The 12929-nt window shown below is 42.5% G+C and overlaps 1 protein-coding gene and 2 pseudogenes across 1 annotated transcript in view; 1 reads left to right on the forward strand and 2 right to left on the reverse strand.

The window, feature by feature from the left end:
- The window catches only part of LOC105817796, a 9586-nt pseudogene extending 8545 nt beyond the window's left edge, over positions 1 to 1041 (reverse strand).
- Positions 1042 to 1520: 479 nt separating this feature from the next.
- ZNF471 (zinc finger protein 471) overlaps positions 1521 to 12929 on the forward strand; it is a 25986-nt gene continuing 14577 nt past the window's right edge. Inside the window, exons 1-3 of the mRNA XM_012653618.1 lie at positions 1521 to 1592; positions 4862 to 4953; positions 11906 to 12032. Of these exons, the coding sequence (XP_012509072.1) occupies positions 1559 to 1592; positions 4862 to 4953; positions 11906 to 12032 (253 nt within the window). The 5' untranslated portion in view covers positions 1521 to 1558. The remainder of the gene's footprint in view (positions 1593 to 4861; positions 4954 to 11905; positions 12033 to 12929) is intronic.
- Positions 9843 to 10291, reverse strand: LOC105817829 (annotated as a pseudogene).

Raw genomic sequence — 12929 nt, forward strand, 5'->3', positions numbered from 1 at the left:
ACAGGCAAGCGCCACCTTACCCGCTAATTTTTTCTAGTTTTAGTTTTTTGGCTAATTTCTTTCTATTTATAGTAGAGACGGGGTCTCGCTCTTTCTGGTCTCGAACTCCTGAGCTAAAGCAATCCTCCCGCCTCCGCCTCCCAGAGTGCTGGGATTACAGGCTTGAGCCACCATGCCCGGCCCAGCAGCAGCTCCTTGGGCACAGGGGCTTAGACGATGCCAGTTCCTCTAGGGGCAGCAATGAGACGTATCAGCCACAGCCGCAGCGGCCTGTCACCTGGCGAGGAACAGTGTGGGGCTTGCCGATCTTGTTCCCCCAGTAGCCTCTCCGCACGGGAACAATGGAGAGCTTGGCCAGGGTGATGGCCCCTCGGATGGCAGTGGCTACCTCCTTGGAGCACTTAACACCCAGACCGACGTGGCCATTGTAGTCCCCGATGGCAACAAACGCCTTGAACCTGGTCCGCTGGCCAGCGCGGGTCTGCTTTTTCACCTGCATAATCTTCAAAACCTCATCTTTGAGAGATGCCCCCAAGGAAAAAGTCAGTGATCTCAGACTCCTTGATGGGCAAGGAGAAGAGACAGATCTCCTCCAGGGGTTTGGTCTTCACGTCCTTAACCAGGCGGCCCAGCCTGGTGACGGGCATCCCCGCCTTGTCTTCGGCCTCGGCCCTGGCCCCGACCACAGCCGCGACCCCGGCCACGAATGCCGCTGCCCAAGCCGCCGCGGACGCCCATTCCGGGGCCCCGGGCCCTCCCGCTGCACCGGCGTCATCTGCCACTTGGTGTTTTCTCAGAGAAGCTCTAGTCGCTATCTAAGAGGGCAGGGAATTTTGTTTCGTTCTCTGCTGTACCCCCCTGCATGACAGTTCCTTATTTGTCTTACCTTCCCATGCAGGCACTATTAATAATTCTACAGTTTTCTCAGTCCCTTAAAACAGGGACCATTTCCGCGCTGGTGAAGGGCAGGATGGAGCTCAGTCCTAGCAGACCGGTTCCAAAGACGTCTGATTTACTGCCTCTGAGCACTAATAACGACATTCTCACTTTGCAGGTGAGAAAGGTGCTGATTTTCTGGAGTCGCGACAGTCGGGGTTCCGAGTCGCTGTCTACTGCGGAAAAGCTTAGTACAGCCACACTCCGCGGACAGGCGCTGCAGGCCGCGCTCGGAGCGACACCGCGGCCGCACGGACGCAGCGCGTCACAAAGCCACACGGAGAGCACACCACGGGCTCAGCCGCAGCGCGTCTCTCTCTGGGGCGCAAGGACCCGGTAACTAGGGACGCTCTGGTCTCCAAGCGAGAGGAGTGGGACAGCTGATCTACGCGCCTGTGCACACTCCTTCTCTTCCGGGCCAGAAACCCTGGGCCACGCCCCGCTCCCTTGACCGTGTACCGCGCAGGCGCTCACGCTCTGACTCGCCCTCTTACAGAGCAGGCTGGGGACCTGCCCCTCAACGCTAAGCCACGCCCCGTCCCCGCCCCTCCCGTTGGACACCTTGAGGGAGGCCCGCGCCTGCGCACTGAGAGTTCCAGCGTCCACTCCCGAAGCCCTTCGTATGAGAGCGTTTGGCTTCCGGACGAGGCCGGTGGGTTGTTCTGGGTGGTCTAGGAGTCCCAGCCGGAGGTCCCGGGCGGCCCGGGCAGAGGGGAGGCTAGGCGGGCGGGCGAGGCAGGCGGCTCGGACCAGGATAGGGAGCCCCGGCCGCGGCCGCGGTGCCCGGCCGACTACATTTCCCAGAGGCCCGCGCGGCGCGAGAGCGGGGCTGGCGGGGCGGGCGCGCGAGGCCGCGGTTCGGGACGGGCGGCTGGGGCGGGCCGAGCGCGAGGGATGGGTGTGTGTGCCTGCGTGGGCGAGCCGGCTGGCGAGTGTGTGTGAGAGAGACAGACCTGTGAGGCCGGGCGTGTGGGAGAGACGGGCAACGGCGAGAAACGGGCCGGTGTGAGAGGCCGGACTGTGAGACCGGGGTGCGCCGGTGCGTGAGGGAGGGAGACAGACGCGAGTGTGAGAGAAACCAGCGAGTGTGAAAGACCGGCAGTGTGAGAGCCTGGGTGTGTGTGAGAGAGACAGACGGGACTGTCGGAGTTCAGAGTGGGAGACCAGAGACGTCGTGCGACGCCCCAGTGCGTGAGGCTCCCTGGGAGGCCAGTGCGAGAGAGAGACAGACACCGGCCCGCGTCGGTCCCCAGAGTGAAACCAGGACGTGTTGGTGTGAGTGCGCGAGACAATCAAGTATGGGAGGAAGTTGTGTGAGTGTTCGATATTGCGGAATATGTGTATTTGGTCTCCATCCCAGTGTCCTGGCATGCGACTTCTAAAATCCCTCTGAAATCTCTGAAGTAGTGAGTGTCTTTTGTGTGCTAATGACTGGCTGTGTGAAAGACGGGTCAGTGTGAGAGGCCTGGGTGTGTGCGTGTGAGAGAGACGGACCGAACCGCGAGGGTTCGGAGTGTGAGACCCGGGTGTGTCGCTGTGTGAGAGGGAGAGAGACCACAGGGAGACCGATGAGTGTGAGCCCCTAGGGAGAGTCAAGGTGGGGGCTGCTCACTGGAGAGACCAAGGCAGGATTGGAGGGTTGGTACTGTTTGCCCCACCTCCAATCTCCCGGGAGAGGAAAGGATCCAGGATTGCATAAAAGCCCAAAAGGATTGGCTTTGGTGAACTTCCGGATAACTGAACTCGTGGGAGTTCCTGTAGGGTGGGCCTCTCCCCACAGAGCCTTTTCCCGTGATCTCTTCATCGTATCCTTTGTAGCATCCTCTATGATGAGCTGGTGAACGTGTTTCTCTGAGTTCTGTGAGCTGAGCTAGCAAATTGAACTGAAGGAGGGGGTTTGGGGAACCCTGATTTGTAGCTGGTTGGTTAACAGAACAGTGTGGAACTTTGGGATTGGCATCAGAAGTGGGGACGTTCTTACGGGACTGAGCCCTCAACCTGTGGGGTCTGACGCTATTTGCAGGGAGTAAGTGTCAGAATTGAACGGCATTTGAGGACACCCAGTTTGCTGTGGAATTGATTGCTTCGTGTGTGTGTGTGTGTGTGTGTGTGTGTGGGAAGACCCCCAGACGTCTGGTGTTGAAATGTGTTGTGTTGTGAGAGTAGGGTAGGAGGAGCTGAGTTGGTTTGCCTCTACATCATCAGAGTTTCTGTGTCGAGCACTGGGTTGTGAGAATCCAGAGAATGTGGACCAGGGTGTGTCGGTATGAGTGTGTTGTGCCTGTGTGTGAAAGATGAACAAGTGTGAGGCTCCCTGGGGAGACCGAGCGGGAAAGATGGTACATGCGTGAGTGAGACGAGACTGGACTGTGAGAGTTCAGTGACTGAGAGACCGAGGTAGGTTGGTGCGAGTGTGTGAGAGAGGCCAGTGGGCATGTGAGACTGGAGTGTGTCTGTGTCTGGTCTCTGAGGGTGCGTATGTCCAAGTGTTAGAGATACTGGAGTAAGAGACCTCTGTGTGTTAGAGAAAGCAATTAGAATGGGAGAGATCAGGGTGTGTTTGTGTATGTCTTTGTGAGAGACTAGAGTGTGAGAAATCGGTGTCTGAAATAGACCAGGTTTGTGTGTACGAGTAGGAGAAAGACTAGTGATGTGGTTTTGTGTAAGACCAAAATGTGTGATAAATAGACTACATGAACCATGATATGTCACCCAAAAGGCTTTATAAATACAGCATCTGTGAAGTTGTGGAGAGTGTGCATGTGAGGGGGACAGAGATAAGGGGCAGTGAGCCAAGGGGGTGTGAGAGAGTAAGATTGGGGAATGTGCGAAGGTGCTTGCAAACCACCATGTGTGCTTTTACCCATGGCCTGCCTCAGACCGTGGTGTATGTGACTGTACATGGTGTGTCTGCCTTTGAGTGCTCGTGACTGTGTCTTCTGTGTCTGTGGTCCCCAACCCCTGGGCCCAGTACAGATCTGTGGCCTGTTAGAACCGGGCTGCACATTACCTTCCCATCATGGTCCGTTGAAAAAATATCTTCCGTGAAACTGGTCCCTGGTGCCAAGAGGGTTGGGGACCGCTGCGTGTGATCAGGAAATATGTGAAGTCTTGTGTTAGTGTTTATATGTCACTGTGTATGCTTGTAATTGGCCCTGTGTAACTTGTCTGTGTGGAGGGACTACTTGTAAGATTGATAGCATTGGATTCTTGGATCGTGGCTGTTTGGAATTGTGTGTTGCCAGGATGAGAGTCCCGGAATAGAATTCCCTGCCCCCAGGCCAAGAGTTTCAGTTAAAAGCAAGAGCTGGGGTGACTAGCTCCCGACTGGAGCAGGAGATACCCTCAATTCTGGATGACAAAGGAGAGAATTAGCCACGGGGCTGAGGTGAGAGTGAAGGTGGCAGAATTAAGTGCTAAAGTTTTCATCCTTCCAGGGTGAGGAAGTAAAGGCCTTGGGAATTTGGGCGGAAAAGGAGGATAATCCTGGCTTCTGGCGGCACTTAGGAATCAGATATTTGAACTGTAGACTGTCAAAGCGTGAAGCAGAGACCCAGGAAGAAAACGAGTCCACCTCTACCTATAAAACAGAGGAAATAACTACTTCATAGGATTATTTAAAAAATAAAGTGAGACTATAATCTATGCAGAATACCTAGTACATGCCTTATTTTTATTCGTAATAAGACAAAGAATGGGAAGGCAGCTTTTGGAAAGAGATTAAATTTAGGACTTTAAGCATAAGAAAAACAGTTGTCTTCTGTATTCCTTCGATGGCCATAGATTTATTGCCCATAATCACCCAGTTATATGAGTCCGGAACAAAAGAAAGCTGGGAGGAAGAAGGGGAAGATGATTTTTTAGGTTGTTGATTCTAGGAGTACAGTGAACACCTCATCTCTTACTATCCTTTTTCTTCCTCCAGCCTTGCCCTCCCAGGACACTACTGTTGTCCAAGAGAGAGACCAGGAAGAGAAGGCAAAAATGAGTGTTGAGCTAGTGAAAGCCATGCCCCAGGTTAGTTGACATTTCCTCGCTCTTCCGTGAGAGGCATTCTTGCTGTTTAGAACTTGGTAATGCTTCTTTTCTTTAAAAATTCCCTTATTAACAGTCTTGTCCAACAGCCTGGTTCCCACTTCTCCCAAAGGAGGACACTGTTCTTAACTCTGACTACCTAATAGGTAATATCAGAGTATGATGACTCATGCAGTCAAGGAGGCCCATCTGAGCCCCCTCTTACCACCTTATGCACAGTTTAAATTTAGTGTTGACCCTTGTGAAAAGATTTGCTTTATATTATATGGAATATATATATATATGGATATCTCAGTACCAGTGAGTTGGGTTCCAAGTTAAATGTGCATCCAATGCCTCCTGTACATTAGTGCATTAGGAATTATTCTTTTGATTCAATTTTTGTCCAAATCTCTAGTTATGTCCTTAAATTCTTAAAAATTTTTTTTTACATTTTGGGCATGAATTTCTAACCTCATTTGTTCACCTGAAAAAATCTTAATCCTACTTTATTTTTGCAAATTTTATAAATGTAAATAGGTGATGTATGCACATGGTACAAAACTCAAAAGATGTAAAATTACACTCTTGCCTTCCAGTTCTTCTCTTAAGAGATTGTCAGCTTATATGTCACTAAGACCTATGCTATGCCTTTGTGTGTATATATACTTCTTTCCCTTCAAAGTTAATGTTTTTTGTGCCCTGTTTGAGAAATCTTTGCCTACCCCTAGGTTCTGTTTTTCTAAAGGATTTGTTTTACCCTTCACAGTTAAGTTTCTAGTAAATTTAGACTTGATTTTTGTGGTTTTCTATGACAAGTGGGATCAAATTCTATTACATTTTTATATTTAATTTACATTAAATTATTACATTGAATATATAAGCTGTTGTGATAAGCGAGGTAGGAGTTTATTCTTTTTCTAGCTACCTCGTTGACACAATGGCATTATTTGAATAATTTGTCTCATTGTCACTAGTTTGTAATACCACCTACATCATGCACTAAATTTCTGTGTATGTTTGCTTCTGTTGCTGGACTACATTCAGTTGTACTTGAATTTCTGTTTTTAATCTTACAATTTAAAAATATATCATATTTGCATGAGTATAAGGAACTCTGAATACAAAAGGACCCCTTAATTTTCCCAGAGTGAAATTCCCCCTGAAATTTTTTCCAAGTGAAAAACATGCTTTCATGACATACGTGAGAGTCAAATGTTCACTTTTGAAACATGTAATTAAATTAAATATTAATATTGAAATTCACCTAGTTTAATTTTAATTTCTTTTCACAAAGGTCTTGATGGTAAACATTAAATAAAACACTGCTTTTCCTCCCCCACTGTCAGAGTTCATGAGATTCAAAAATATTTACGTGGTTTTGGGGCATCTGTGTCTTCCTCAGCATTAGGACCATTTTGTGAATTATCTAACATAATTTTCCAAAGATACAGAACTCTTGAGAGTTTGTGTGCATGATGTTGACATTGAAATTGTATCTGAAGTCACACTAATTAACACAACAGATGTTTTTTCCCCCCTCATATGTCCTATGGCAATAAGTTGGGGATCTCTACAATATTACTACTTACTGTCTTTAGTTTTGATATTTAACTCATACTCCTGAATATGTTTGGAACATTATCTCTTGATTATTTTAGTTTTAGGTATTATCTAGTAACCTATTGTAGATGATAAAGACGTAATCCATTAACAACCCCACTACCTAAAATGCACATACACTGTCAGACTTTGAACTTTGATTTAAAACAAAAACAGTAATAAAATAGTGTTCAGGGTAGCTTGGTGTCTTTCATCAGTTTTGGGGTATTTTCAACCACGCTCTTTTCAAATATTAGTTCTGAAAGTTTCCTCTCCTACGATTATGATTATATAAATGGTAGTTTTTTTACACTGTATCATATGTCACATGTGCCCTAATTCTCCAACTCTCTAACCTGTTAAACCTATCATTGACTTCTTTTGTTATTGCATACTTAGTTCTAAAATTTCTAATTGTTTAATGTAGTTTACCATTTTCTGCCTCAATTTACCATCTTTCCTTTTAGTTCTTTAAAAACATTAATTATTTTGACATTCTTGTTGGATAATTCCATTGTCTGGATCTCCTGTGTGTTTCTTTCTATTTTCTCATTATTTTCCTCTTGATTTTGTCTTATTTGCCTCATTATTTTTAGATTCAGTGCTGGACTCTATATACTTAAAAATTTTAGAGATAATTTACAGCTTTGTCTTCCACTTGAGTGGGTTTACTTTTTAAAAATTTTTAAAAATAAATTTATTTTTTAGAATAGTTTTAGCTTTATAGAAAAATTGCAAAGAAAGTACAGAGAAATCTCATACCACACCCAGCATCCCCTAGTTATATCTTCAATTATTATGGTACATTTGTTAAAATTAATGAGCCAATATTGATATATTACTAGTAACTAAAGTCCATGCTTTGTTTAGATTTTCTTAGTTTTTATCTAATGTCTTTTTTCTGTTCCAGGATCCTATCCAGGATACCACATTACATTTACTAGTCATATTTCCTAAGGCTCCTTTTAGCTGTGAAAGTTTCTCATACTTTCCTTTTTGATGATCTTGTCAGCTTTGAGGAGTGCTCAGGTATTTTGTAGAACATCTCTCAAATCTGATGTTTTTTTGTGATTAGACTAGGGTAATATGGTTTGGGGAGGAAGATGACAGACGTAAAATTCGTTTTTTATCACATGAGATCAAGGGTACATGCTATCAACATGACTTGTTACTGTTGGTATTAATCAAGGTTACCTTGATTAAACTTGAGGTAGTGTTTATTAGGTTTCTCCACTGTTAAGGTTACTTCCCCCTACCCCACTTTTCCATGCTGTACTCACTATGAAGTCATATGCATAGCCCACACCTAAGGAGTGGGAAGTTATATTCTACCTCCTTGAGGTCGAGGTGTCTACATAAATCATTGGAATTCTGTATGAGCTGTTTGCCTATTTTCCTCATTTATTTGTTTAGTCATTTATTTGTATCAGTATGTACTCATGAATATTTATTTTATACTTTGGGTTATAATCCAATACCACTCTATTTTGTTGCTTATTGTTTCAGCTTTGGCCATTGGGAGCTCTTTCAGTGGCTCCTATGTCCCACTGACATACCTCATCATTGTGAGTTTTGTTTATTGTTTTTAGCACTTCCTTACTTTTCTGACACTATATATCTAGGCTTATTCTGTGTATTTCCTGCCCTAGTCCTAGAGTGAGCCATTTCTCCAAAGTGGAGAGGATTTACTCTTGCTTTAGGCAGACAACTATACCAGGAACAAATTTTAATCTTAACCAAATTTATTGATATGATTTGAGGCTAGGCCTCAGTCCTGGAAGGCTGGGTTATTTCTGCTTCACCGTTAATCTTAGAGTGTCGGCCTTTGGGGTCTCAACCAAAAGCCTGAGATGTTTACCAGGACCATCTTTGTCAGATTACTGTAAACACCCCAAATTAACATTTATTGCTGTTTCTCCTGATAATGTCCTTCCTCGAAAGGTCTCAACTACTTAGTGGTGACAGTTTTATCAATCTACTCCTGCTTGTGAACCCTGAATAAAATCCTGCTGGATATCATCTCACAGGGGAGACTTTGGTAATAATGCATGGTAGAAAGCATATTTTGGGAAATCCTTGCCTTCTATTTGGACACCTCATTTTATAATGTGGAAGGGAAAATACCTATGACAAGTAGTAGGAAAATGTCCTATTACTCATCTTTTCCAGAATTCTCTGGACTGTTCTTATAAGTTACTTTTCCATGCGTATGTTAGAAGCAGGCAATTTTCTAAAACTTCACTGATTGTTTTAAACTGAGACTTTTTTTTTAGCAAATACTTTTTGAGGGACTTGTATGTGCCAGGTGTTCTTCCTAGATTCTGGGGATGTGGCAGTGAATTAAAAAAGGCCCTGCCCTCGTAGAATTTACATGCTAGAGGGGAGAAATAGACATCAATTAATTGATTAATATGCTTCAGATAGTTTAAAGTGCAACAGATAAAGATAAACTGAGGTAAGTGGGAGAGGGATCCTGAGTAAGGGAAAGTCGAGATTTCATTGTTTCTAGAGTGGTCATGGAAAGTCTCTGAGACTTTTGAGCACAGACCTAAAGAAAGTAAGCAAGTATATGGATAGTGGAAGAAACAGGTTACAGGCAGTGGGTCTTTACTGTGCTCAGGAAGAGCAAGGACAGTGAAAATGGGAAAAGAATAGTAGGTAACTTCAGAGAGGTCTGCAGGGCCAGACTATTTGAGTCTTTTTTTTTTTAATTGGAAAACAAATTCGCAATTTGGAATGGATTTGAGGCAAATTTTGCCATAAGCAGATTTTCTTTAAGTGGCTAAACAAAGTTTAAAAATCAAGTAACAATAAAAGAAAATGTTTGTGGTACAGGACCAGCAGTACAAAAAAATAGTGTAAGAGTACCTAGATAATACACCCGTTTTGCAATAGTGCAACTTTTAAGTACATATTGTTGACTGTCCATAATCCACGCAGAGTTAAAACTGCACACTTCAACAGCAACATGCTGACGGTTCCTAAAGAAAACAACTTTAACAAAGGCGTAACCCAGATGTTCCCTCATTTGACCACTTCCCTCTAAGTTTAAATGTGCAGAAGGGCTTAAAGGAAGTGACATGCAACATGTGTTACTTGATCAGTTTTCTAAAATGAGGCTTCAGAACAGTGACAGTAACGTAAGGGAAGAAAACATGGAAGAATGAAGTCGTAGTTACTATACATGCATATTTTTTGACAGTAGGGAAAAACCTTTTACCGATAAGTTACAAAGAAAAGGCAAATAAACAATTTTTTACAAGAAATTTAACACATTCTGTATAATGTCTTCACTTTGCTGTCATCATTTGTACAAACTCTTCATAGTTTACTTTACCGTCACCGTCAGTATCTGCTTCCCTGATCACTTCATCAACCTCTTTGTTAACTTCTCGCCCACGTTTGTCATCACATAGTGAAGCTCTCCTGCACTAATAAAGCCATTGCCATCCTTATCAAACACATGGAATGCTTCTCTAATTTCTTCTTTGCTGTCTGTGTCTTTCATTTTTCTTGTCATCATGGTCAGAAATTCAGGAAAATCAATTGTGCTGTTACCATCGGCGTCTACTTCATTAATCATGTCCTGTAATTCTGCTTCTGTGGGATTCTGCCCAGAAGACCTTGTTACAGTTCCCATTTCCTTTGTTGTTATAGTTCCACCACCATTCTTGTCAAATAGTGAAAAAGCTTCTTTGAATTCTGCAGTCTGTTCTTCAGTCAATTGGTCAGCCATGCTGCAAGTACTACTGGTTTCCAAGATGTGACCACACAACCACTCAGCTCACTCGATCCGCTTGGACTACCATTTGATTTTGAAGAAAATCATCTTGATATAATTGGGCTTTTCTTCCGATTGTGGACCATCCAAATCTGGTTCCTTAGTCCTCCTGGAAATCCCATAAGTTACCGATGGCTTGCAATAAATGCTTTTCTTCTGAAAAAAAGAAAAAAAAATAACAAGCTCTTCAAATGTTACTAATTGAAATTTACTTCATTGATTATAGGATCAATTAAAAAAATCACTGCATATTTCTACATACTTATAAAATTATCCATGTAAACATTGGTCAAAGTCTGGTAGTATACATGCCAAATTACTGAGGAGCAGGATCAAAAGCAAAGTGCTAGGATTATAGGTGTGAGCCACTGTACCCAGCGTCATTTAATTTTATAAGGATATTTGAAATGATGATTCTCATGGTTAGCTCAGGTAACTAGTTGGTGAAAACTGGAATTCAGGAAAAGCAGTAGTTCACAGGGAACCTTAGACAATCTTGTAATACTTTTATATGAGAAACATTTTTCTGAAGGTATTAATATCTTCTAAAGTCCCATATATTGAATATTTTTCTAAATTTGTTTTTAAACAGTAATCTTTAGAACACAGGCATGGTACAATGATTACTACTAATTAAAATTTCATGTTCATAGCTTTGTCTTTATATAGTTATATGTTGGGTTACTTTGCAAATCGTGCACTGAGATTAAGAAGATACTTAATGAAAATAAACCTGAAGATGAAAAATGCCTGTAATTTTTTAAATTCCTCACAACCTGTTGGTGATTGTAACTGGACATTGTTCTCTTAGCACATTCAGAAGTTGCAACTTTTTAATTTCATTGTGTTCCCCAACTTTATAATTTCATTTTGTTCCCCAAGTGCAGGTTCAACCAACCATGGGTCTAAAAAAGAGTATTCACCAGGTGCAGAACCCATAGATACCAGAGGGCCCACAGCTAGATTTTGGTATTCATGGGCCATGGGATATCCTAGAAGCAATACCTGTCAGATACCATTGGACAACTTATTTTGACTTGAACTCAAACTCAATATACAAACTGGGTGTGTTGCACTCTTACACTGGGTGATCTCCTACTGCTTCACAGCTTACTCAAGTTGGGCATACCAGTTTTAAATGGCAGAGCCTAAGAAAATTGCATTCTAAATATATTTTTGTTTAAGAAAAAAAAATTAGCCACATCAGTTTGGTACCCTTCCTCTTTGCCTCCTCCCACAAAAAACTAGGATCACATTTGAAAAATGTCAATTTAGGTATTCTTTTTGTTATGTTTTTGAAAATCCAACCACTGGCATATGTCCTTCCTTGAAGCCCTTGTTTCTTGGCCTGTGGCCACCTACCCATTTTTCCCCATGCTGAGAATGGATTGGCACCATTGTATATAATGCAGTTTAACACTTTAATAAGTTTTATTTTGGGTTGGATTTTAATATTTTTCCTTCTTCTCTGGGCTATTTCTCACATAAAGTAGAGACAACTTTGCACTTCAACTTGGAGTCATCTGTGGACATGAGTGTTGGTTGGTTAAGAATGTATTTTTGTCATTTCAGGACTTAGTGACATTTAAGGATGTAGCAATAGACTTTTCCCAGGAGGAATGGCAGTGGATGAACCCTGCTCAGAAGCACTTATACAGGAGTATGATGTTGGAGAATTATCAGAGCCTGGTATCACTGGGTGAGACTCTTTTTCTCCTGCATAATTTAGAATCTATCCTTAAGGAACTTTTACTTCTTTATTTATTATGAAAACTGCTTTTATTTTTGTATAGGTCAGAATAGAATCTTGGAAACAAAGTAGATGTTCAGGGATTGGAGAGAGTTTCAGATTTAGAGTCAGTGAATTTGATGTATATCATATTCCATGGGTGTGCCCTTAAGGTAATTGGGAACACAGGACACGATGTGAATCTCCTTAGTCTCCTGTGCTTTCCTTGTTCTCTTGGTCCTGCAAAATTATCATTACCACTAAGCAGTAACAGAGTTTATCAAGAATATAGCTAGATTATTATAAATTCAGAGTAGCCCTTTTAAAATCTATATCTTTTTTATTAACTTGTGGTAAGTAAACCAGAGAAACACAAAACTATGTAAATGTCTTCAGATGCTCACTCTTAGTGAAACTAAGTAGGGAAGGGAAGGGAAGGGAAGGGAAGGGAAGGGAAGCCCTCGGGTGACTTAGCTTTCTATTCTCTAGAGGCCCTGTTTATCATGCTTGTGGTTCACTGAGCCTCTTGAAATTAAATTTATATCTTAAACCTATTTTAGGAAATTTTCAGCCATTATTTCTTAAAATTTTTTTATCTGCTCTCTTCTATTTTGAGACTTCAGTGACACCTATGTTAGATCCTTTGATATTGTGCCCTAAGTAACTAAGGATCTATTTTTGGTTTCTTGGATTGGATCATTTCTATTGACTTACATTCAAGTTCACTGACTATCCTTATCTTCAATATTTTGTTAAGCCCATCTATGAATTTTTAAATTTCAGATACTGTATTTTTTCATTCTAGAATTTCCATTTGGTTCTTCTTATAGTTTGTTTCTCTTCTGAGATTTCCTGTTTCTGCATTCA

The sequence above is a fragment of the Propithecus coquereli genome, unplaced genomic scaffold (genome assembly GCF_000956105.1).
Source record: "Propithecus coquereli isolate 6110/MARCELLA unplaced genomic scaffold, Pcoq_1.0 Scaffold425, whole genome shotgun sequence".
Taxonomy (NCBI): Eukaryota; Metazoa; Chordata; class Mammalia; order Primates; family Indriidae; genus Propithecus; species Propithecus coquereli.